Source organism: Staurois parvus, unplaced genomic scaffold (assembly GCF_062004578.1).
Source record: "Staurois parvus isolate SC_StPar_1 unplaced genomic scaffold, SC_StPar_1.0 ptg000820l, whole genome shotgun sequence".
NCBI classification, from domain to species: Eukaryota; Metazoa; Chordata; class Amphibia; order Anura; family Ranidae; genus Staurois; species Staurois parvus.
The window spans coordinates 274,725-299,091 of NW_028318616.1; the positions used below are offsets into that span (position 1 = coordinate 274,725).

At 44.6% G+C, this 24,367-nt stretch overlaps 1 protein-coding gene across 1 annotated transcript in view; it reads left to right on the top strand.

The window, feature by feature from the left end:
* Window positions 1-58: 58 nt before the first annotated feature.
* The window catches only part of NCAPD3 (non-SMC condensin II complex subunit D3), a 63,625-nt gene continuing 39,316 nt past the window's right edge, over window positions 59-24,367 (top strand). Inside the window, exons 1-10 of the mRNA XM_089655121.1 lie at window positions 59-244; window positions 1,774-1,928; window positions 6,039-6,201; window positions 7,702-7,886; window positions 9,726-9,890; window positions 12,504-12,565; window positions 13,075-13,162; window positions 16,445-16,578; window positions 18,960-19,032; window positions 21,843-21,968. Coding sequence (XP_089511247.1) covers window positions 178-244; window positions 1,774-1,928; window positions 6,039-6,201; window positions 7,702-7,886; window positions 9,726-9,890; window positions 12,504-12,565; window positions 13,075-13,162; window positions 16,445-16,578; window positions 18,960-19,032; window positions 21,843-21,968 — 1,218 coding nt within the window. The 5' untranslated portion in view covers window positions 59-177. The remainder of the gene's footprint in view (window positions 245-1,773; window positions 1,929-6,038; window positions 6,202-7,701; window positions 7,887-9,725; window positions 9,891-12,503; window positions 12,566-13,074; window positions 13,163-16,444; window positions 16,579-18,959; window positions 19,033-21,842; window positions 21,969-24,367) is intronic.

The window sequence follows — 24,367 nt, forward strand, 5'->3', positions numbered from 1 at the left end:
AAGTGCCATGTTTAAAAAGGGAAACTGGCCAAAAAGCAACATGGCGGCTGTAGGTTCAGGGCGGGATACCGGCGCTGACCGATGACGTTGTGAAGGGAAGAGCGCTGGTTGGTGGGTTTGTGTTTGGTTTTGGCGCTGCCCTTCCAACGAAGGAGAGGAGACAGCGGGGACCGGCTGATGGCTGACAAGGAGGCGGCGGTGCTGGAGGCCTTGGGCCGCTTCGGTCTGCGGAGCCTGAGGAGAGGTGAGCTGTGTTTATAGTTCCACCATGGAAATGGAATGGAGTGTTTCCCCCACCTCCCGATGGTTTTGTGTACACAGCATTGCAATCCCTGCATTGGTGGGGGGTTCCCCCTCTGGTGGCAGCCTTGGCACGGTGAGGGGGTTCCCCCTCTGGTGGCGGCCTTGGCACGGTGAGGGGGTTCCCCCTCTGGTGGCGGCCTTGGCACGGTGAGGGGGTTCCCCCTCTGGCGGCGGCCTTGGCACGGTGGGGGGGGGTTCCCCCTCTGGCGGCGGCCTTGGCACGGTGGGGGGGGTTCCCCCTCTGGCGGCGGCCTTTGCACGGTGAGGGGGTTCCCCCTCTGGCGGCGGCCTTTGCACGGTGAGGGGGTTCCCCCTCTGGCGGCGGCCTTTGCACGGTGAGGGGGTTCCCCCTCTGGCGGCGGCCTTTGCACGGTGAGGGGGTTCCCCCTCTGGCGGCGGCCTTAGCACGGTGAGGGGGTTCCCCCTCCGGTGGCGGCCTTGGCACGGTGAGGGGGTTCCCCCTCTGGCGGCGGTCTTTGCACGGTGGGGGGGTTCCCCCTCTGGCGGCGGCTTTTGCACGGTGGGGAGGTTCCCCCTCTGGCGGCGGCTTTTGCACGGTGGGGAGGTTCCCCCTCTGGCGGCGGCTTTTGCACGGTGGGGAGGTTCCCCCTCTGGCGGCGGCCTTGGCACGGTGGGGAGGTTCCCCCTCTGGCGGCGGCCTTGGCACGGTGGGGAGGTTCCCCCTCTGGCGGCGGCCTTGGCACGGTGGGGAGGTTCCCCCTCTGGCGGCGGCCTTGGCACGGTGGGGAGGTTCCCCCTCTGGCGGCGGACTTGGCACGGTGGGGGTCCCCCCTCTGGCGGCGGCCTTGGCACGTGGGGGGTCCCCCTCTGGCGGCGGCTTCGGCGCGGGGGGGTTTCCCCCCCTCTGGCGGCGGCCTCGGCGCGGGGGGGGGTTTCGCCCCCTCTGGCGGCGGCCTCGGCGCGGGGGGGGGTTTCGCCCCCTCTGGCGGCGGCCTCGGCGCGGGGGGGGGTTTCGCCCCCTCTGGCGGCGGCCTCGGCGCGGGGGGGGGTTTCGCCCCCTCTGGCGGCGGCCTCGGCGCGGGGGGGGGTTTCGCCCCCTCTGGCGGCGGCCTCGGCGCGGGGGGGGGTTTCGCCCCCTCTGGCGGCGGCCTCGGCGCGGGGGGGGGTTTCGCCCCCTCTGGCGGCGGCCTCGGCGCGGGGGGGGGTTTCCCCCCCTCTGGCGGCGGCCTCGGCACGGCGGGGGGGTGGTTTCCCCCCCCCCCTCTGGGGGCGGCCACGGCACGGTGGGGGTGTTTCCCCCCCTCTGGCGGCGGTCTCGGCACGGTGGGGAACCCACCATGCCAGGACTTCTGGCAGTGCCACCATAGGGTGGGGAATCCCTCTCTGGTAGCATTGTCAGAGTGGGGGAGGGGGGTGGCGGGAGCTCTCTCTGCCTGCAGACCCAGAATGATTGCTTAGCTTTTTTTTCATAGCCTTTGCAGGAAATCTGATTTTATCTTCTGCTTTCAGCATGGGTGGATTCTGTCTGGGAGCTGGAATTTACTGAGACGGAGCCTCTGGATCCAAGGGTGGAGGCTGAAATCATAGAGAATGGAGTGGAGGCGTTTAACAACCTGTATGACAGTCTGCTGCCATTTGCTTCTGTGGATCAGGAGAACACACGGGTGAGTTGTATGTGACGCTACACTAGGACTATTGAAATACTTACATATTCTTATTAGGCAGTAAGAACAGCTTAGGATAAGCCTGCACTCAACTTTGTAGTGTTAGGAATTATGGAGCAATTCATCCTCAACCTTTACAGGAGAAGCAATCAAGCTGGTTAGATCTCAGCACTCAGCCTTCGTGTTTACATTGGAAGGCTGGCAGGCTGCCAAGTCACATGTGGCAGGAGGAGCAGAGCAAATGAAAGTGAAACAGAGAAGCTTCAAATTTTGAGGTTCAGTTTGTTCACAGTGTCTGCTGCTGTGGAGGTAAATGAGGGCTTGTTTTCATAGCCCAGCTCTGGATAGGAAAAGTATCATTAAAAATGTTGCCCCTTTGCAATTCATGAAGCTTTCAAAACTTTTGTATAGGGGATGTGTAACACAAAAGAAGTGACATTAAAGTGGTTGTAATGCATGAAAGTAGAAATCCTTCTTTGTTCTTCTCCACCACCCCCCCCCTACTCTCCGCCCTACTCATTTGAGCCCTTTCTTGATGCAGCGATGTGCATGGGAGATTTTGCTGTCCTTGGTCTCTCTCTTCAATGGTTGAAATACACCATTGGGAGCCATTGGCTACCACTGCTGTCAATCACTGCCAGTGAGCCAATGAGGAGAGAATGGGGGGTGTTCGAGCCACAGCTCTGTGCCTTGTGGATGCATAGAGCAGGGTTTGGGAGTGAGCACACAACAGCACTACCCCCATAGCAAGCAGCTTGCTATTGGGATTACAGGTTGAGTGGGGGGGGCGGAGCCAGGAGTTCTGGTGTGGGAAGAAGAGGATTGGGGCTGCTGTGTGCAAAACCACTGCACAGAGCTTGACATGTTTGTTATTAAAACAAAAAGCGAACCTTTAATATCACTTTAAACTGCACTTTTTTGAAAAATAAATGGCCCCTGGGAACTTTATGCCATAATGTGCTAGTACGGTATGTGCCGAATATTAGCACATCATGGTACACTTACCTCTCAAATCTGCTATCTGTGCTTTCTGTTGTCATAGGTAAGTCCATCTTCGCCTGTCCTTCCAGGGTCCGGTCTGTTTGGCTGCTTGAATGGCCGGGCTGTGATGTCGTCACTTCTGTGCACGATCGTTTACAGGGTGCCATAAGCGTACACTGGGCTGCGCATGTACATTGCCACTGACAGGCAGGGGAAAAATATGTCAGAAAGAAGACCGATATGGTCTCTTCTGTCATAGAAAGGTTTTTATTTTTTAGAGGTAAGTTCTACTTAACCTCCTTAGCGGTATTCCTGAGTGTAGCTCGGGGTAAAATGTCAGTACCAAAATGGTAACCCCGAGCTACACTCGGGCTTACCATGCAGCGTTGCTCAGGGAGTCCCTGCAGCACTTACCTTGTCCTTCGCTCCCGCGATGTGTCCCCTGCAGCATCCCCGGCCATCTCCTCCGGCCGATGCCGGCATCCGGCTTCCGTTTTCCGGTCCCTGTGACGTCGGGACGGGCGCCGGAACCGGCGGCAAATTTGAAATTTTTAAAATGTCATTTTTTTTTTTTTAAATGATTATTACATAGTAAAACATTGCTGTTTCAACCCATTTCACATACATTCTGTCCCGAGTGCTTTGTCCTGCGCCCTGCCTGCATTTTGACTGTTTTTTCTGCCTGGAAACTTAAAGTCCGTGGCGTCCAAAAAGCGTCCCTTTAGGTCAAAAGCAGTTTTAGACCAGCTAGAGAACAGCGATAGTAAATCAGAACCACTTGCAGAATTGAGTGATAATGATTTGTGGGGGAAATTCCTCATCAGACACTTTGCTCAGCGATGTGCGAATTTGCCTTTGTATTTCATATTTCAGTGTTTTTGGTTTTGATTATATTATTGAATTAAATTTATTATTAGTATATTATTTTTTATGTTTATTTATTAAATTATAATTTATGATTTTGTGTTTCAAATTTTATCCTACCCGGGATGTTTACTAGACTCTTGTTCGGACAGATTTCAGTGAGTTATTCCTAAGAATTACAGCCTACAATAAAAAACTACATATATCCATGCAAAAAAATGGTGCCGCTTTCAGCACAAAAAATCGGAAATAATCAGACCGCCAAGGAGGTTAAAGGAGGGAGAGAGAGTAGTTCCAGGACCTCCCCATTGGTGCCGATTGTGATGGCTCGTATCCACCAGTCTCCGGCCTGTCTTGTAAATGCCCCTCTTGCTGCTGCCTACAGTGCAGGACTGGTAGTCACATCATCAGAATAGGATGTTGGTACTGCTAAGAGAGCCTGCCCACAAATTGTGACGGGATCTTCAAATATTTCAAAAGTTTTGGTTCGAGTAAGGGGAATCCATTTTTTATTTTTTGACATCTGTGTCCCTTTGGGGAGATTTACCTTCACTCTCTGTCCCATTCCCAAAACTGCAAGCGAGGTAAAATCCTTACAAATTAAAGGGATCCCCAAGTTACCAGAACCAGGGTCCCCTGTGGAAGATTTTCCCTCCTATTACTTTTCTGGGAACAATCCAAAATTTTTATTTTCTTTCTCTCTCTCTCTCTCTCTCTCTCTCTCTCTCTCTCTCTAGATATATATGACAGATGGAGAGGATGAATCTCCCTAATGGGGGCACAGACAGCAATAACAATCTGACTGGTTCTAACCCATCTTCACTCTATCCAAAAACATGAAAAAAAAGAATTTTGCCTTTCAGTTCTGATTTAATTCACTGCTTGTTAAGCCTCATTCAAGGATATTTTTACAGCTGCTCTTAGGGGCATCGGGCTTTTTTTTTTTCCTACCTCTAAACTCCCCTGCATGTTATGTCCATGCACACGTAGGCTTTTAGCAGTGTGTAGAGGCAGGAAAAAAACCCCCACTGCGTGTGTGTCCAGGAGCAGCATAATTTTGGCAGAAAAAAACGCTTGATTCTGCTAGACGCATTTAGCACTTCAGTGTTTGAGCATTTATCAATTCCATTGGCCTGAATTTTAATTTATTCTGGCTATTGAAATGAATAAACACCAAACTGGTTTGAAAAAACGCAGCTTAGGTGAGTTTTTAACTCGGATTTTCTCCGGTCAGGAGAAACGGCGTTTTACATTAAACCAATAAGACCTTAAAGTGATACTAAACGCAGGAACCTGCATTCACTAACCCCCCCCCCCCCCGTTTACTATATCTGCTCTCCTGGGACCCCGCGCGCATAGTAAAGCACACAATTAACCCTTTGATCGGCCCATATGTTAACCCCTTCATGCCCAGTGCCATTAGCACAGTGTCAGTGCTTTTTATTAGTACTACTCACTGTATTGGTGTCAGTGACACCAAGTCAGTTCCCCCCAGTGTTAGAATGCCCTCCACAGTCCCACTATAAGTCGCTGATCGCCGCCATTGCTAGTAAAAATAAAAATCCCAGTGTATATATACCACCATTTGTAAACGCTATAATTTTCACGTAAACCAATTAATTTACACGTATTGGGGTTTTTTTTTTAGCAAAGACATGGAGCAGAATACATTTTGGCCTAAATTTATGATGAAATTTGATTTTTTTTTTTTTTTTTTTTTTACTGGACATGTTTAATAGCAAAAAGTCAAAAATATTGTTTTTTTTTTTTATTTCTCAAAATTGTTGGTCTGTTTTTTTTTTTTTTTTCTTTCAATAGTGCAAAAAATTAAAAATGCACAGGCGATCAAATACCACCGAAGGAAAGCTCTATTTGTGGGGAAAATAGGATGTAAATTTCCTTTGGGTGCAGTGTTACATGACCGCGCAATTGTCGGTTAAAGTAACACCGTGCCGTATCTCAAAAAATGGCCTGATCAGGAAGGGGGGTAAATCCTCTGGAGGGCGAGTGGTGAAACTATGTAAATATTTGAATGTCCATAGCCTGGCCCCTGAGCTCTAATATTTATCAATTACTGGCTAGTATGCCATTCAGGAAAAGTTGAAGAAAAGTCAGTTCTTATCCAGGTCCATACTTGTTCCAGGTCAGTGATCCAATGTTTTTGACTCTAGCATGCAACAATTATTCTATACATATACACTTGTATTAAGATTCAATGCACTTTCTTTATCTTCGTAATTCTATATAAATGTCTCTGTTTTGCAGAGTGTCTGGGCTCTCTTTGCAGAGAACGACATTTGCCGTAACTCCCTGGTTGCCGTGCTCTACCACTTTGTCCATGTTGGAGAAAATAAGAAAGCGGGGTTTATGCCAAAGTCTCTTGCCCTGCACGCGGCTGGCCTGTACTTCTTGCTTCTGGAGATACCTGGTGAGTGATGCTCATGTGGCAGCTACACAGCTCCCAGTGTGGAAAGTTGAGGATGCCATTCATTGGTCACCCAGGAGAAAAATTATTTCGATGTATGGTAGAAACCCTACTAACACCTTTTGGTGTGTACGCCTAATGAATACCTGCATTGTGCCATTGCTACCCTCTCCAGCAGCACATACTCTCCTTTCTTTTGCTCTCATGACACTCCATTCAGCTGTCAGGAGTGAAAAAAAAATACCCAGTACTTCTGTGTACAAAGGAGCATGTGATTCATTATATATGTATAAAAATAGTGAAGCGCTCATATCAAATCAATAAATAAAACGTGACTCTTCACTCAAAAAGATAAAAATCATACAATGTGACTCTCACTCCAATAGTGCAGAACATATATATAGTGTCAGACGTAAAATGAATATCTGTGCCTCTAGCTCCAAATCGTGCTCACACACTAAATAAACACAATACTCAAAAAGTGCCTTTCACTTGGGAACAAACGTGCACATACACAAAATATTTGACCATATATCAAAAAAAGCCCCTTAACAGGCATGGGGCTAAACATACAGTGCACTGGGGGCTTTAACCACTTCAAGTCCGGACAGTCTTACCCCCTTCCTGTCCAGGCCAATTTTCAGCTTTCAGCGCTATCACACTTTGAATGACAATTGTGCGGTCATGCAACACTGTACCCATATTAATTTTGTAGCATTTTTTTGGGACAGATAAAACTTTATTTTGGTGGTATTTATTCACCACTGGGATTTTTATTTTTTTTGCTGTATAAATGAAAAAGTTCAAACATTTTGAAAAAAGTGTTTTTCTTATAAAATTTTGCAAATAAACTTTCTTCATAAATCTTGGCCAAAATTTATTCAGTTATCTTTTTAGAAAAAAAAAAAAAAATAACCCAAATTAGTTTATAACCAAAAATTCAAATTTTTCAAAAAAATTTTTTTTCTTTTTATACTATTTTTTTTCTTTTTTTTTTTTTTTAACATACTGTCACCCAAGCAGTACAGTGTCACTGTACTACTTGTGGGGGGTGATGAAGATTTTTTTTATTTTTTTTTTTTTTTTTACACTGATTGCTTTTACACCCATAAAGGCTTTAAGATCAATCATTTCTCCTTCTGTCTGGCTGCATTCTTGCAGCCATTGAGAAATACTGTGTGAGCTGTGATTGGTCACAGCTTGTCACATGGTACAAAGCTGTTGTGAATAGCCTTGTACCATGTGACCTCTGTGATCATCACAGATTTTACACGTAGTAAACAATGATGTCAGAAGTGACAGAATTGGCCAATCAGTGATCACATGATCGGGACCTCACACAGAGGGAGCGCACACAAGCAGGGAGTGGGGAGGTTGTTTATAAACGGCCACCCGCCCCTGCATTGCTCCCGTCTGGCCGTTTATATACATGGGCCGGACGGGAAGTTGTTAAACTTAACTTTTGCTCACCTTTTAACATTTTGTTCTTCTTTATTGTGGCAGGCAGTGTCGCCAATCAGGTGTTTCACCCCGTCCTTTTTGATAATTGTGTGAACACCCTGGAGAAATGCTGGCCGCAGGACCCCGACTCTAACCGCAAAAGGAAAAAGGACACAGTGAAAAGCTCTCAAGGAGACAATCGCGGAGGCAGAAAACGTCCCAGGCCTGTGCGGAGGGAGGTGGAAGAGGTAATGCTGCCGAATGGAGATCTTGTTAAAAGATAAGTTCACATTTCATAACATGTTACATCCATATTCTGGGTGTAACATGTTATGAAAGCACTGCCTTCCGATCCCCTGCTAGCTGTCAGATTAAAAAAAAAAAGTGGCTCTTCCCGCCGAGCCGCATCACTTCTCTGTGAAGCCGCTAAGGTGTCCTTTTATCATGCAGCGGTAAATGACCACTGCTCGGTTCTCTGGCATTCTCAGAGGAGACAGTTCTCCTCTAAATGCCTTTTTATGAAGCGGTGTAGATCGGTTCTCCGAATGAAGGGAGAAGTGATCTACAAACGCTTTCAACGCTGGAAAACGGCTGCTTTAACTATAATCTCGTGAGATTCCAGTAAGAGATCAGTCAAACACCGTTTACTAAGCAGCGGTAAATTATCGCTGCTTCGTTTGCGGTTCCACCGATTCTCCACCTCTGGGCTAGAGAATCTGGAGGGAGAACACAGATCACCAGCAAAGGGCTGACCTCGCTCCTTCATACACTGGCCGTCTGTGTGCTGAGATGATCGGCGGAGAACATGTTCTCCGCCGATCATCTCTGTTTTCTAAACCACTAATGATCTGAGATCAGCAACGATCCTCAGGATCGCCGCTGATCTGTTTCATAAAAGGACACCTAAGTCCTGGCAGCCTTGGCGGCTGTCGGCTTGTTTTTCTCAATGAACTACCAGGGTGCTGTGGAGAGCTTTGGTAGTTCATTGAATCTTCTTGTCAGTATATCTGTTTGCTTGTACATCCTGTAAGGGCAAGCAGATATACTGACAGATCTGCCAAAGATCTGCATTTGCTGGTCACTGATGCAATACTTTACAGGCTCCTGCAGCAAAAAATAATAAATGCACCTTTTTTTTTATGTGCAGAAAAAAATGTGCATTTATTATGTTTTTATCAAAAGGTGAACTTACCCTTTAAGATGCTTAGCCCAGACCCATGGCATTTGGTGGTTTAATCTTCACACCATAAAAGAGTGCTTGTTCATGTAGTGCCCCATTCACACTTGTGAATGGGGCCATTTGTGATTTAGCTGTGGGAGACCCAGTAGGGGTTCTTTGCGATTAGCAACACATGGGAAGCACAACAGTCTGTGTCCAGGGCTGATCATTTTGCAAGTAATTGCTTCATGAGCAATTACTTGAGATCAGCCTCAGTAGCCAAATGCAGGGAACCTCTGATGGCTCTCCCACAGCTAATCGACGACAGCCCTGTTTACAAGTGTAAGTGGGACCTAACTGTTCATGGATGACACAGCATTATTTATATATATATATATATATATATATATATATCTCACACACACACCCACCCCAACCAATCCCCAGCCTGCATTTTAAATACATTTCATAATGTTGTTGTCAGCGGTGTCCCATGGAGTTTTCCTTGAGAGCTCTGTGATTGGAGGAGAGGCCTGTCATTTTGATTTGGACAGGACTCGTGATTGGGCTCTTTTTCCATTACTTTCAATAGGGTATCGCTGCAGAGCCAATGAAACAAGCAGAAAGTACAATGCGCTTTTGCAAAGCACATTACTGTACTTTTAAAGTTCAGTGAGTGTGTATTTTTTGGGATGCAGCGAAGGGGAAGAGTTCTGTAGTCTTGACACTTTCTTTCCTAAAGTGATCACACTGATTCTTCATAGATCCAGTACAGTTAGTGAGTGTTGTCACCCTAGGAAAGGAAGTGCTGATACTGGCAGGATCACCAGGTAAAAATAGGGGGGATCTAAAATCTATCTAAAAGTAAATTCATGCAGCCTCCACATTCAAGGACTAATGAGCTTCATTCTTTTGTGTTCTATATAAGCTGGATGATATATCTGAGGAGGAAGCAGAAGAAGAAGTCTATTTCTCTACCCGAGATCTCATGAACATCAGAGATGCCATCATCCTTCTCTTGAAAAACTTTTTGCGTCTCCTGCCAAAGTTCTCCCTAAAGGACAAACAGCAAAGCATGATGCATTGCATGCAGGTGAGGAGTGCCATCATTTTATCCGGGCTTGATTGCACAAGGAGATAATGTTGCATTAAAAAACAATTGCTTGTCTGGCTGATGGTACCACAGACCAGGAAAGGTATGGCACCCGCTATGCTTTTGCTGAAAGAATTATTTGCTGTAGAAATCTTCCTTATTTTTAACCATTTTGCTAACATCACATTGTAAGGGATAAAAAAAAACAAAAACCAGGAGGTGGATATTTGTTTCCAGAGTGACATTTATGTAAATACCCCACAGGCAGTAAGTGTGCCAGGTAATGCCGATGAACTGACCCACCCTAGAACAGCTCTATTTGCAGGCACAGTGTGCAGAACCAATCGGAATGGCTCTGCTCTTTCTGATCACTGATTGTTTATAGAAAAGACCAATCACAGAAATTTCAGTCTTGTGTTTACATCTGAGAGCCATCCCCTTCTTCTTACAACAGAGGAAGGGGAGAAACTGGAACAAATTAATGAGTCCCTCATTAGTTCTGATGTAAACACAGATCACAGCCCCAGCGATATGGATCATTTCTTTGTAAACCTGTTCACTACCTCTTTTCTTCCACACATCTAAACTCCAGCATGGGTTTATGTGACCTGTTTGGCCCCTTGTACACTTGGCCAGCTAGCTGCAGCGCATCCTTTGAGCGGGACAGGTGCAGCGTTCAGCCATGCTACTTGCAGCCCATCAAAGTTTATGGGCAGGGCTGAGAACTGTACTGAATGGTACCCACATTTAGGACCCTATGCCTTCAAGGATGAATGCCCATGATGCAAAAGATCTGTGTTGTGAGCTTTCGTCCCTGAATGCATAGGATTCCTAAACATGGGTACCAATCAGTATAGCACTCAGGCAGTCTGTCATAGACTCTGATAGGCAGCAGGGCTACACAGTGCATCTGTCCTTCCCACACGCACTTAAAGGAGAAGTACAGTCAAATCTCGTTTGGCTGTACTTCTCCTGTGGATCACAAGAGTGCAGTTCGTCCTGCACGCTGTCAGCTGACATCACTCAGTTGGTTCAGGCTGGGGAAAGATCCCAACTTTAAAGTCGGTATCCACCCAGATCCCTGGATTGACAGCTGGCTCCGCCTCTCAGCGATCTGCTGGGAGGATTAGCCAGCCCCTTTCGCCCCCTTTACAGCCCAACGCTCCAGTGAGTGGGGGGGGGGGGGGGGGGGCAGAGCAGAGAGCCAGAGACTGGCAGTCCCAGCTCTCTGCTCAGAGCGGAGTGAGAGAACTGAGCGATCCGTGGTGTCTGATCATTCAGTTCTCACACCTAGAACCAGCGGGAGACAGATGCGGCATCGGATCGATGCTGCATCCACCTAGGCAAGTATAAAAAAAATCCTAAACTTCTCTTTTAAACACCAGAAGGGATGCACTGCAGCTAGATTCCCCTCCATTATCCTGTACATTAAGGCTACGTTCACACTAGCCTTGTGTGCAGGCGGCAGAGAGGCGTTTGGGAAGCGTTTTTACCGCTTCCCAAACGCCTCTGCCAATTCTGCACATTACAGCACATGGTGCTGTTCTAACAGGAGCGTTTGCGTCGCGGCAAAACGGACGCCTCTGGTCGAGTCAGGAGGCTTTGAAGCCTCCTATTCTCGTCTATGGTGCCGCTCCGCAAACGCCCGGCCGACGTTTGCGGTGCGGTTGCGGGGCGTTTGCGGGGCGGTAACACCACTCAAATGCATTATAGGCGTTTGTGGGGCGTTATTAACGCTCGGCAAACGCCTAGCAACCTCCGCTAAACCGCGCATGCGGCGTTTGCCGAGCGTTTGCCGAGCGTTAAAAACGCTCCGCAAACACCGGACCAACGCTTGCCAAACGCTATAGGGGTGTTTGGCAAGCGTTGGCAAAACAGCCTAGTGTGAACGAGCCCTAACTCCTTCATCTCCATCCTCCCATTGTATGTGATCAGTATATTAACACATGTATAACAACATTTTTTTTTTTTTTTTTAAATTGTGGTTTTTAAACACAAAGTAATATGAAATTAATTTAGGTATGGTGTTGCATGACCGATCTACCACAGCACAGAAAAATGATCAGTAATGCAATGGTGATTATGGGTAGGTACTCGGGTGGTTAAATAGGAGCTCCAGCCATTTTTTTTTTTTTTTTTTTTTTTTTTTTTTTTATAAACAAAAGCTGTAGCTGCTGACTTTTAATAAACAGATACTCGCCTGTCCCAAGATCCAGCGTTGTGCTCACCCGAACCCTCCCTTCCTGGCATCTCAACTGTTAGCACCCAGCTGTGACAGACTGCGGCTTCACAGCCGGGTGTGAGCTACGCTGCACATTGTGAATGGTCTGAGCAGGGAGGGGTGGTCTAAGCGGATGTGGGAGCGAGTACCTGTCGAAATCAGGTAATCTCCCTCTCTTTCCCCCCCCCCCAAAAAAAGTGTAGTTTGGGGAAGAGGCAGGGGGAGGAAGCCTTAAAGCACAACTTCCCTTTTGGGTGGAGCTCCACTTTAAGCACATCTGTTCAACAAGCGTTCCGACCTAGGGAATCCATGAGTCTTCATTGCGAAAAATGCTGAACTCCTTCAATGAAACAAACAGCAATATTTTAGTGAAGCTCTTCTCTTCCTCCCAGATTTTCATAAACCTGACAAGTTTTGAGACGGTGCCCCAGAAACTGTCCTTTTCAGAATCCACGTAAGTTAATCTTTCTCTCTTTTTTTTTTTTTTTTTTTCCCTTGAGGACTCTTGTACATGGCTTGGATGACCAGCTAGGAATGGTGTCTAGCCAAGCTGCTAAGCAGTATTGTAACCAATAATTGTGTTGTATGTATTTCAGGAGCAGGGTGTACTGTATATGTAGAGTTCACATGCTGAAAGTCCATGCCACAGCTCCATCTGGCTGGAAAATCAACAAAAGCCTTGCAGTGTGACTTTTTTTGTTTTTGTGCTGTTTTTAAAATTTAATTTAAGACCCAATACAATCCAGTTTCCAATATCTCTTTAGATTGTACTTTGCTTTGTTCTACTTATGTACAATTTCAATAAACGCAACTGTTAAAAAAAAAAAAAAAAAAAAAAAAGTTCTCTTTAGATTAACACATTCTTTTGGAGGTACATCACTTATGTTTTTCAGGTTTAGGTTTTTGGTTTTGTTTTTGCATATTGTGTGTAACACTGATGTTTTTTTTTTTTTTTTCTTGTAGCAATCTCAACCGCTTAAAATATGTGCCGGAGTTAGCGTATCATGGGCTGTGGTTGCTGTGTCAACCCAGCCATGGTGAAGTCAATCAGGTGTGTCACAGTTCTCATTCGGTCCCTTAAAGTGGTAAAGCAGGATTGTGGGGAAAGATATTTTTATATTTCACATACATTATTAAGGAAATATAAAAATTTTTAAACATTTTAATCAGCGCTACACTTGGTATCATAACGAGGAGATTGTGTGCAATCAACTTGAATGGTATATGGGGAACTGTTATGGCATCAAAGGCCAGATAATGTAGGTGAAACAGTCTGGCATGCAATGAAATAAGTAGTGACGTGGAGCATATGTGGAAATACTCACACATTTACAAACAAAGATGTATTAAATTCATTTAATCAATTAAATCAAATTAAAAGTCCTGTAGGTTGACTGGTCAAGTATGGGCAGGGAAAGTCTGTGGCTAACAATGCTGTTAGGGCGAAGGCTGCCTTCTGCAGCGGACTGGGAACCCAGACACTGGAAAAGAGAGAGGGATGGGAGGAAGAGGCGCCAAGCCATCGATTTTTTTTTTTTTTAATTCAGAAAGTTGAAATTATACAAGAAGATACATTAACAAGATGTCCAAAGAAACTGGCATGTACTGCTAAGTACGAAGCCACCAAGTCGAATTCCATCAGTGCAAGAGCCACTCGGATGTCAATCCGCTGCGGAGAGGCATGCAAGGGAGCCAGGCTGGCATCGGGGGATCGCCACGAGCGAGTCAAGCTGTCAGACCTTGGGACGTAGTAAGCAATCAGGAACACGTTTCGGAGGCTAAGCCTTCATCAGCTCCAAGTCTTAGCCTCCGAAACACGTTCCTGATTGGTCACTATGTCCCCAGGTCTGACAGTTCTCTTGTGGCCATCCCCATACTGAGCTGTACATGCCAGTTCCTTTTGGATGTTTTGTGAATGCATCTTGTATATCAACTTTATGAATTAAAATTGTGCTACACTTTCGGTGGCTTAGTGACTTTTCACCCCATCCTTTTTCTCTTTCACATTTTGTAAATCTTAATGGAATCCTCCAGGGGACTTAGTGCATGGGACACTTTGACCTGTTCTGATATGTGGTCACTTTGTGTATTTAAAAGGGCTATTTTTCTGTGTGTCTTCTAGCTGTAGCTCCATCCCAGACAGAAGCCCAATTTATGGACATTCCCATGGGAAAGCTAGAGCATGACACTTTAGCCAACACCCCAATATCTAGAGTGCTGCTCTTTTAATCAAATTTGCTCTTATTCAAGTTGGTTATTGCTGGTCGTCTGAAGGAGCCCAGACACCAGGTAGGTAGTGCAGACACTCTACAGAGGTCAGTGCTGAGTCTGCAGACATAGCAGCAACACCCATAGACTTGCTCTACGTTGTGCCGGTGTGGCCATGATCTGACTTTGACAGTCAGAGTAATAGCTAGCAGATTGTGTTGTTGTGACTGACAGTGCTTGTCATTCACAGCAACAGAATGAAATCACAAGTCCCCAGCTAGTACTCTGCTTTTAAAAGATCGATCGTGGCTCTGCCGACTGAACAGAGGCTGTGTAGCCACAGTGGCCGCATCCACAGGTTAACTCCCTGCTCACAGCTGACGAAGTGCTTGATCTATCCCTCTAGTATCTTCAACTACAGTAGTGTAAAGACAATGTGACCTTAGCTGGACGGTGGGGTATTTTTTGTTTTGGTGTCAGGTACAAATGCAAGATGAGGCAATTCTGTAGAATAGGAGTTTTTATTAGTGTAGATTTTCAATATTGTTAGGGGAAGTTGAGTGTTAAGAGCTCACTTTATAGGTTACGCCAAGAATTAGGGGGGTTAAGGCACCATTTAAATATTGTAGTAGAGAACATGAAAACAGAGCACACCAACCTTGCTCATTACCTCAGTAAACAATTAGTAGATTTATTGATTTAAGAGAGATACTCATAAAAGGCATATAGAATCCAAAATCGAATCATTGGATTAGGAGACGTGTGAATCTCATCAAAAGGGGAGACTCTCAGGGTGAAACTGACACGTTTCGAAGGGGGGTCCCTTCTTCATCAGAGCTCTGATGAAGAAGGGACCCCCCCTTCAAAACCCATCAGCTTCACCTTGGAGTCTCCCTTTTCGATGGGATTCGCATGTGTCTCCTAATCCAATGATTCGATTTTTGGATTCTAAATGCCTTTTTATATTGCTACTTGTGACGGGAGTCACTTTGGGTGGGGGATGGAACACAGCTCACTTTGGGTGGGGGGGGGGCATGGAACACAGCTCACTTTGGAGAGGTGGGGAGACCCTGTTTCAGCTCCCCATATCGCTGTTATGTGTAAGTCACCCTGTGCCTGTCAGGGGTACAGGGTGATCTGTCCTAATATTGTGTAGACATGTATAGGTGGCTTTGCGGTTGTGGATTGTTTGGCGTTATGGGGCTGCATCCCATTGTTCTGTTTGTCAGGCTTGGGAGCAAACTATTGTGGGATGTATGTGTTTGTGTATTGGCTTGGTGGAGGGTGTCTCCAGCAGCCCTCCCTCCTGGTGGGACTGTCTGCTGGTGTATCTCTTGTTACTAAATGTAGATTGCCCCACCCTGTGTCATTATGCAGGGAGGGGGATTGTCCCCTGAGTGTATATATCTTGTATCTGTGTTCAAATAAACTAGTCTGCCTCATGGTTTACTTCAAGACTGGTGTCGTCCAGTCTTGCTTGGTCGGCTGTGGTTTCTGTTGTCGGTGTTCGGACGGGGAAGCGGTAGTTTAACCGAAGTACCCAAGCGCAGTCTGGGGTCGGTTCTGTTACACTACTTTTGTGAGTATATCTCTTAAATCAATAAATCTACTAATTGCTTACTGAGGTAATGCGCAAGGTTGGTGAGCTCTGTTTTTTTTTTTTTTGTTCTCTACTACAGTTTTGTATCGAGCTTCCCCTGCTTCATGTTAGAGCTGCACAACCTTTGATCTGTATTGGACGAACTTCCATATATCCTAGTATATATTGGTCTATCGGCCCTCTACTGATCTGGGTCTCTGAGTGCAAGAGGTGTTGTATCAGTGTCTACCATTTAAATATTTTTTTGTGAGAGAAGGGGATATGGCTCCTGACTTGGGTTGGCAACGTTAAGTATTTAGTGTCTAGGCTAGGTGTTAGGCTTGTTTTAGAAATTGGATTAGTTACCGATTTTTTTTTTTTTTTTTTTTTTTTTTTTTTTTTTTTTTTTTTTAATCTGTAAAAGCATTGTTCTCTTTTAAAACATATACTTTACTATTTGTTAGTGGCAAGGCACTGTACAGAGTAATTAATATATATGCCATTTTTCCACATGGCTCCTTATCTTATATCTCCTCCTATTTGTAGACTCTTCGTCGGCTTTTCCAACGTCTGCTGAGTGTCATTTTGATGATTAAAGGAGGGCCGGGTTCAAACCCTTCCTTGCTTGCAATCAATGCTCCTGTAACCAGTGCAAGGGATCATGCTGTTCAATTCGTCTGGTATGCATTACTGCTAATTAGTTTTAGCTTTTAATTCCACTTCTGTTGAAAAAAAAAAAAAACCTTTCCCTCTGGGTGACTAAAGATTATGTAAAGCCGGCATTTCATTTCCCTGATATGTGACTGCTGTACCATGTACTTGTATGTAAAAGTATCTCATGCTGTTTGTATTGCTTCCTTTGTGTGAGATCCCTGGTGTTTCTTCCAGTACCTCTGCTATCCTATGAAAAACTGACCACACTAGGCACGAGAGCACAGTGTGGTCGGTTCTCTAGCTGTGCTGGGAACTCTGCCTGCTCTCCTCCAATGATCAGACTTGTCCTGATACCACCCCCCCCCCCTTCCTGCACAGCCATTTGCTGGGAAATACAGTGTGCCGCTGTTTCTCCTGCTCTCTCTTTCTGAGTTTCTTATGCAGCTGAGAACAGAGAGTATATGTGGTCACTCTGTGTATACACATGTTTTTGCCTTTCATTTCTGTTTTAAACAGAATGGGTTGCTGTACAAGATGAGGGTTTACATATACTTTAACCTCCCTGGCAATATGATTATTTCATATTTTTGGTGCTGAAAGCGGTACAATTATTTTGCATGGAAATATGTAGTTTTTTATTGTAGGCTGTAATTTTTAGGAATAACTCACTGAAATCAGTCCGAACAAGATTCTAAATCGTACATTTAATTCAATAATATAATCAAACCAAAAACACTGAAATTTGAATTATAGCGCCAAGTTCGCACATGACTGAGCAAAGTCGCAGAATCGTTTTCAGTGTCTGATGACGAATTTCCCCCACAAATCATTATCATTCAATTCTGCAAGTGGTTCTGATTTACTATCGCTGTTCCCTAGCTGATCTAAACCCGCTTTTGACCTAAAGGGACACTTTTTGGACGCCATGGACTTTTCTAAGTTTCCAGGCAGAAAGAACAGACAAAATGCAGGCAGGGGACAGGACAAAGCACTCGGGACAAAATGTATGTGAAATGGGTTGAAACAGCAATGTTTTACCATGTAAAATATGAAATTTTTTTTAAATTTTCAAATTTCCCGCCGCCGCCCGTACGTCCCGACGTCACAGGGACCGGAACACAGGAGCCGGATGCCGGCATCAGCCGGAGGAGATGGCCGGGGACGCTGCAGGGGACACAACGCAGGAGCGAAGGACAAGGTAAGTGCTGCAGGGACTCCCTATGCAGCGCCGCATAGTAAGCCCGAGTGTAGCTCGGGGTTACCGCTTTTGGTATAGACATTTTACCCCGAGCTACACTCGGGAATACCGTTAGGGAGGTTAATGTACATTTTAACAAACTTTCACAAGTTTCCTACCTGTTACTGCTCTGACGGAATAGTTCTTTGTTCGGTCATGTCTTGTGCAAGACTGATTCTGAGTTATTGACTAATTCGTTACAAGCAGCTGATGAAATTTTAGGGTTCTGATGAGAGAAATTGCAGTGTCAGCGCCCCTTTTAGAAGCGGTTAACCCCCAGGGTATATCTCCTCGAAAATAACAATTTTGTTAGAGGATGCTTACAACATGATTTGTATCTAAAGCTGGCCATATATTATACCATTTTTCGTGTTCAATTTCCTTTAGATTTACCTTCAACTATGTACTGCAAGGGCCTGGCTGATTGCACACAAATTGAACGTGTTAGGGTTTGACCTCCTTTATATATGGTTTTGGTAAATCTAAAGGGAAATTTGTATCATATATGGCCAGCATTACTGTAGTGTTCTTCACACAAACAGGAAATGACATTTCTGGTGTACAAAACGCCTCCAGGTTGCCGTATTGTATTTTATAAAAAATTTCAGCAGCTGCAGATTGAAAAGGAAAGGTGTGTGTGTGTGTGTGTGTGTGTGTTTTTTTTTTTTTTTTTTTTTTTTTTTTTTTATATTGCAAAAGGGCTTCTGTAACAATTGTATATTATCTGGCTATATATTATATTTTTTTTTTTCTTTTATTGGCTGTTTTTTTCCACAAAATTGGAGTTACCCTTTTAAATTATTTTTGTTCTATAGTCTCTAAGGGAACACAAATATAAATCATCAAGCCTGCTTTAAGTAATGTACACTCACTTACGTCATCCCAGGAGCTCTCCAGTTCTTCAGCGTAGCTGTACAGGTCATTAAACCGATTGGTGCGTATGTTGTCTGGAGCAGAATGCGGAGCGATGTTCGGGAAGGTCGGGTCAATTGACGGTTCTGTCTTAACAATCCTCTGATTCTGCTGAGATCATGTGACCAGTGGCAGAGGTCTGGAGAACTTAAGATTTCCTGTTCCCAAAAACTATAGGACTTGCCTGTACATTTTATACACATTGAAACAGTTTTCCTTAAATCTTGCTAATACTGCTATATAATTTTGTTTTAACAGTTTTCTTGTGGACAAGCAGAAGGAAATGGCTCTCCCCGTTCTAATGATTCTGTTACAACACATTTGTGCCAAGGTAAATCCTGACTTGGGTTTTTACAACTAAGTGCAAAGACCAACAATAATGTGTAAAGTGAGCATAACCCACAGCAATGGGATTTTGTTAGATAACAGAACAATTCTGTAAGGAAAGCAGCCCATACATTATAGAATTTATTATTTTTTTTTCCCCTGCAACTATGGGTTGCAGGAAAGAAATTTGCTTGATTCTCGCATCAACACATTGTGTTGATGGGGCAATCTCTCCCGCTGCACTGTTGTATTCCTTCAGTGATCACTGCTTACGGCTATATCCACCAGCAGTGTTTGTTCGAGGAAAAACCCGACTGACCGAGATTCGATCCATCTATGGCTGGCTTTATTGCAGTCTGCTCAGGGCTCTTGTTTTATCAAACAAGCTTGCCTGTGTTTTTCCAGCATAGTATTGGGACTACGAGTTAGCCGAGTGTTGACTGGCAGTCAGAGAGCCAGTGAGAGGTGCAGTAAACCTGTCACTTTCTACATACAGTATTAGTTCTTTTTATACCTTACCTATTCTCCGTTTTATATTTGATTCCCTGGGCTCCCCTGCCATCCCACTGTTGGGCTTTACTAAAGGTGTTTAAAGTCTTACAGTTCATTTTTTTCTTAGAAATTGGCTACAGCTCAAGTCAAAAAGCCTGTCCCCTGCCAGCATGCTGTACAGAGACCTTTTTGCGCAGGTTGGAAGCAGTGGTTTCTGCTTCTGACTCTGAGTCAGAACCAGGGGCGGACTGACCATTTGGAAACTCGGGCACTGCCCGAGGGTTCGGGGTCAGTAGGGGGCCCCATGAGATGCCCCTGGTACCTTTTTCATAGGCTTTTTTGAGTTTGGGCAAGGACACAGGGGCCCCATGATCCCCTATTGCCAGGGGCCCCATGAGTTGTCAGTCCGCCCCTTGTCAGAACTATAGCTCAGCAATTTTTCCCTCATTGGAGAGCTCCAACTCTGACTTAGCAGGGGGTGGCTGACCTTTGCAGAGAGACTACTGCTTCCACACAGAGAGCGAAGGTCTTTTTGTACTGCATTCTACCATAGCATAGACTTTTGTTCTTATCAAAACACAGCTATGCTTTCTAAAGAAAATGAACAGTGAGACTTTGCCCATCTTCTTGTGTTGATGAACCTGAAATGTAAAATAAAACCTTCGCATCCTGTGAAATCTTCAAATATTATTCAGAATTCATACTCCCAATTGATCCATCTCCATGGAATCACTCTTTCAATATCCATGTGTGCCTCAAAAAAAAAAAAAAGCTACATATAAGGCATTATCCCTATTGCATAAACATCAAATAAAACTCCAAATTAAAATCTCAGTGTATACTGTGTTAAAAATTTATATTAATCCACCCAGTGTCTACTTCCATGTGGCTGGATAAAATACTCTTACCCTAAATATACTTGTACGTGACTTCAAAACTCATTCCATAGTAAAAATCCGCTCAAAAACTGATCCTTCAACTACATCGGAAGTGACGAAGCGCGTCAAGGGACGAGGCGTCGGATGTGGACGTAAACCGGAAGTAGCGGAGCGGCCATATTGAGAGAGGTTCTGTATACCAAATGCTGTTACTGAATGGATACAATACTACTACACTGAGGATATATGCGTTTTTAAGGAGTTCTACTTGTAAGCACATTTTTTAATGAATAGACCCATTTATAATACATACTACACTATATGGTCTTTCTTTTTGACCTATGATATGATTTCCTAGTGAGATTGGAAGCTGGATCCGTGTTGAACGAGAGGAGCCATTTATCATCTATGCTAGTGGATATTTAAGGGCTCGTTCATACTTGACTGTTTTTCCAACTCTTGCCAAACGCCCCTATGGCGTTTGACAAGTGTTGGTCTGGCGTTTGTGGGGCGTTTTTAACGCTCCGCAAACACCGCATGCGCGGTTTAGTGGCGGTTGCCAAGCGTTAAAAACGCCCCACAAACGCCTATAATGAAGTTTGAATGGTGTTAACGCCCCACACCGGCTGGGCGTTTGCAGAGCGGCACCATAGACTTGAATAGGAGGATTGAACTCTTCCTGACTCGACCAGAGGCGTCCGTTTTTGCCGCGACGCTAACGCTCCCGTTTGAACAGCACCATGTGCTGTAATGTGCAGAATATTCCCAGGCGTTTGGGAAACGGTAAAAACACTTCCCAAACGCCTGTCTGCCGCTTGCTAACAAGGCTAGAGTGAGCGTAGCCTAAGTCTGGTACTCTTTACGAAGATAAGGATGTATTCTAAGGATCAGTTTTTGAGCAGATTTTTACTATGGAATGCGTCTTGAAGTAATGTACAAGTATATTTAGGGTAAGAGTATTTTATCCAGCCACATGGAAGTGGACACTGGGTGGATTAATATAAATTTTGAACACAATATACACTGAGATTTGGATTTTGAGTTTTATTTGATGTTTATGCAATAGGGATAATGCCCTATACGTAGCTTTTGTTTTTTTGAGGCACACGTGGATATTGAAAGAGTGATTCCATGGAGATGGATGAATTGGGAGTATGTGAAATCTTCAAATATTATTCAGAATTCAGACACTAAGAAGGTTTTTTTTTACTTTGGACTTTCTGGGGAGAAAGTGACTTTTTGTGCGTCTAGGGTGTTTTATAATTATATTTTTGTGGGTGTACTGATTTTTGCTATTCATTGCACCTGAAATGTAGTTAGCAATTTAACATGAAAGTCCAATTGGGCTTTAAAGTTATTATTCAACTGCCTTTTGTAAATTACAGAATATAATTCCACCTTTTCCTACACCATCAATGCATCAAGCTGTTTTATTTTTGAACAGTGTCCTGATAAGTCAGATTATCGCTTGTCAGCAGCACAAACTCTGGTGAAATTACAGGATCAACTTCCCAACGCAGAATACGTGTCATTCATAGACTGGCTCTACAAATACTCCAGGAACCCAAAGGTAACATAAGAAAATGCTGTATTAACTGTAGTAGCTGCAGTCACACCTTATGTGCAAATATACTCCTTTTCCATATTTTCAAGCCAAGACCTGTGTGAAGAAAAGGGGATAGACGGGTAATAAATGCCATTTAGGGTACATTCACACCAGATGTGGTGGGACTGCATTGATTGGCTATTCCAGCACATTCCCACCGCGTGAAAGGCGAAATATCTTGTTTCCTTATGTGCCTGGTTCACACCACTGCGTTTTGGTGGTATGCGGGCGGCGTGTTCTGAAAATTACTGCATGCAGTGCTTTTCGTTGCAGTGTGAGGCAATCCACTGCCTCACCAATTAAACTTTTAAGATCTCTGTGTCATTTCTTTCACAATAATTTAATTGAAAGACATTTTACCAGAAAACAACAGAAATCAATAAACGGGCAATGAGTCAGACCATCCACATGCCCAGCATATAGGCCTAGAATAAACCGAAAACGGGATTGGGACAAAGTCCCAAAAAATGTGTTCCACTGAGTGTATATAACAAAGTAAATCCAGAATTAAATATACAATCAGTGACAATGCATTGCAAGAGCTAGGCGGTTATAAACTTATGCCAAGAAGAGATCCGAAAAAACACTCGGCCAACCTGGTGATAACATAGGGAGCTAAAAATCAAGGTTAGAGCTTGGTGAAGTCTCCAAGAGGACCAGCTCATGTGACAAGTGAGAGTAGACTCAAACACAAGTGGTACTCTGGGGTCATAATAATAGAAATACAAAAAAATAAAGGAAAAAGAAAAAAAGGAATGGTTCAGTTCAGCAGTAGTGGGTTATGCCAGAGAATGCACTAGTAAAGAAAAAAAAAAAAAAAAAAAAAAAAAAATGGCTAGTAAGAAATGAGAGGGGAGGAAGAAGGGGGGGGGGGGGGCAAGGTCCCTCCCATGGGCAGCTTTTGTAACAAGCCCAGAAGGCACCTCCGTTTCTACAAACCATGTAGATGGGCTCATTAGTGGGAACTGATCCAGCCAGGATTGCCAAATCTACAAAAATGTATCGTGTGTGTCCGTGAGAATTGCCGTTCGTTTCCAATTTAACAAGCTTTCCATGTTTCCATGTACCCAACTTTTCACTTCATTGAGTAAGAATAGGGGTGCTTTTCAGGCTTGTGCAATGGTCTGCTTAGCGGCCATAAAAATGTGGGTCACCAGTGTGCGTTCCTTTTTTGTTACGCCTGTAATTGGTTTGTGAAGCCTAGCTTCCTATCAGGCCTTGCGTATGGAGGTGAAGTAGCGTATTGTCCATGGCATAGACCAGAAACCATAGGCCTTTAACTTTGGGTCACGTCCACCATATATGCTTCATGTCGCCTGTTTCTGCACAAGATGATCTGGGAGGTATTTTGCAATTCTTCTCGGGGTTGTCCTAACACCGAGAAATGACCTTTTTTGAATGAGTTTCCAGTGCTAAAACTTTACGAAGAGCGAAAAAGAGGCTCCTGCATCTTAGTCCAATCCGTTGGGTCTTGCGAGGCTCCAAAGTCCTGTTCCCAATATGAGCAGTCAGATGGAGCTTGAGTTGTGGTGGAGTTTAGAAGAGAGTTACATAACTGTGAGATTAAGCCTTGAGTGGTTGGACTGACTCAACACAGAATCTGTGTCATTTTCAATAAATTTACTTTAAAAATAAATACAGTAAATAAAGCACTGTACTGATCTAGCCGGGCCGCACTGAACACTAGCCACTGTGTTGTAATACAGCAACTGGTCTGAATGCACCTAGTCCTCATGCACACGGGACATTTTTACAGCAGCTTATTTTGGCTTTTGATGGTTTTTTTTTTTTTTTTTGTACAGCCAGTAAACCCAGCATGTTATCCTATGTGTCAATACACACACAGACTGGAATCAACGTTTTTTGGCTGGAAAAACCCCCCAGAACTAGTGGGTTTCTAGAGGAGTGTTTTAACTGTAAAAATGCTCTAATACGGTAAAACGCAGCAAACTGGCATTTTTGGACTTTTTTTGACCCAAAAAATGGTTTTTTGGTTAAAAAAAAACCCCACAAACGCGGCAAAACGCTAAAATAAAAAGCTTAACTCACATTTTTAACGTGACTTTACACAGCTAACCAGCGTTACCAGCGTTCTCAAAACACCCCGTGTGCATGGAGCTTCAAAGTACAACTAAAGGCATTTGTAGGACATTCTGCACGAGGCACAAATACAGTCACTATGTGATGCAAAAACCTAATTATGGGGGGGGGGGGAGCAAATCCTCCTTTTTGTTTCTCACATGCCAGCCACAGTACTGTCAATCTAGAAAGCCATGAAGAGGACTAAGTGGGGGTTATTTACTAAAACTGCACGGTGCAAAATCTGGTGCAGCTCTGCTTAGAAAGTAATTGGCTTCCAGGTT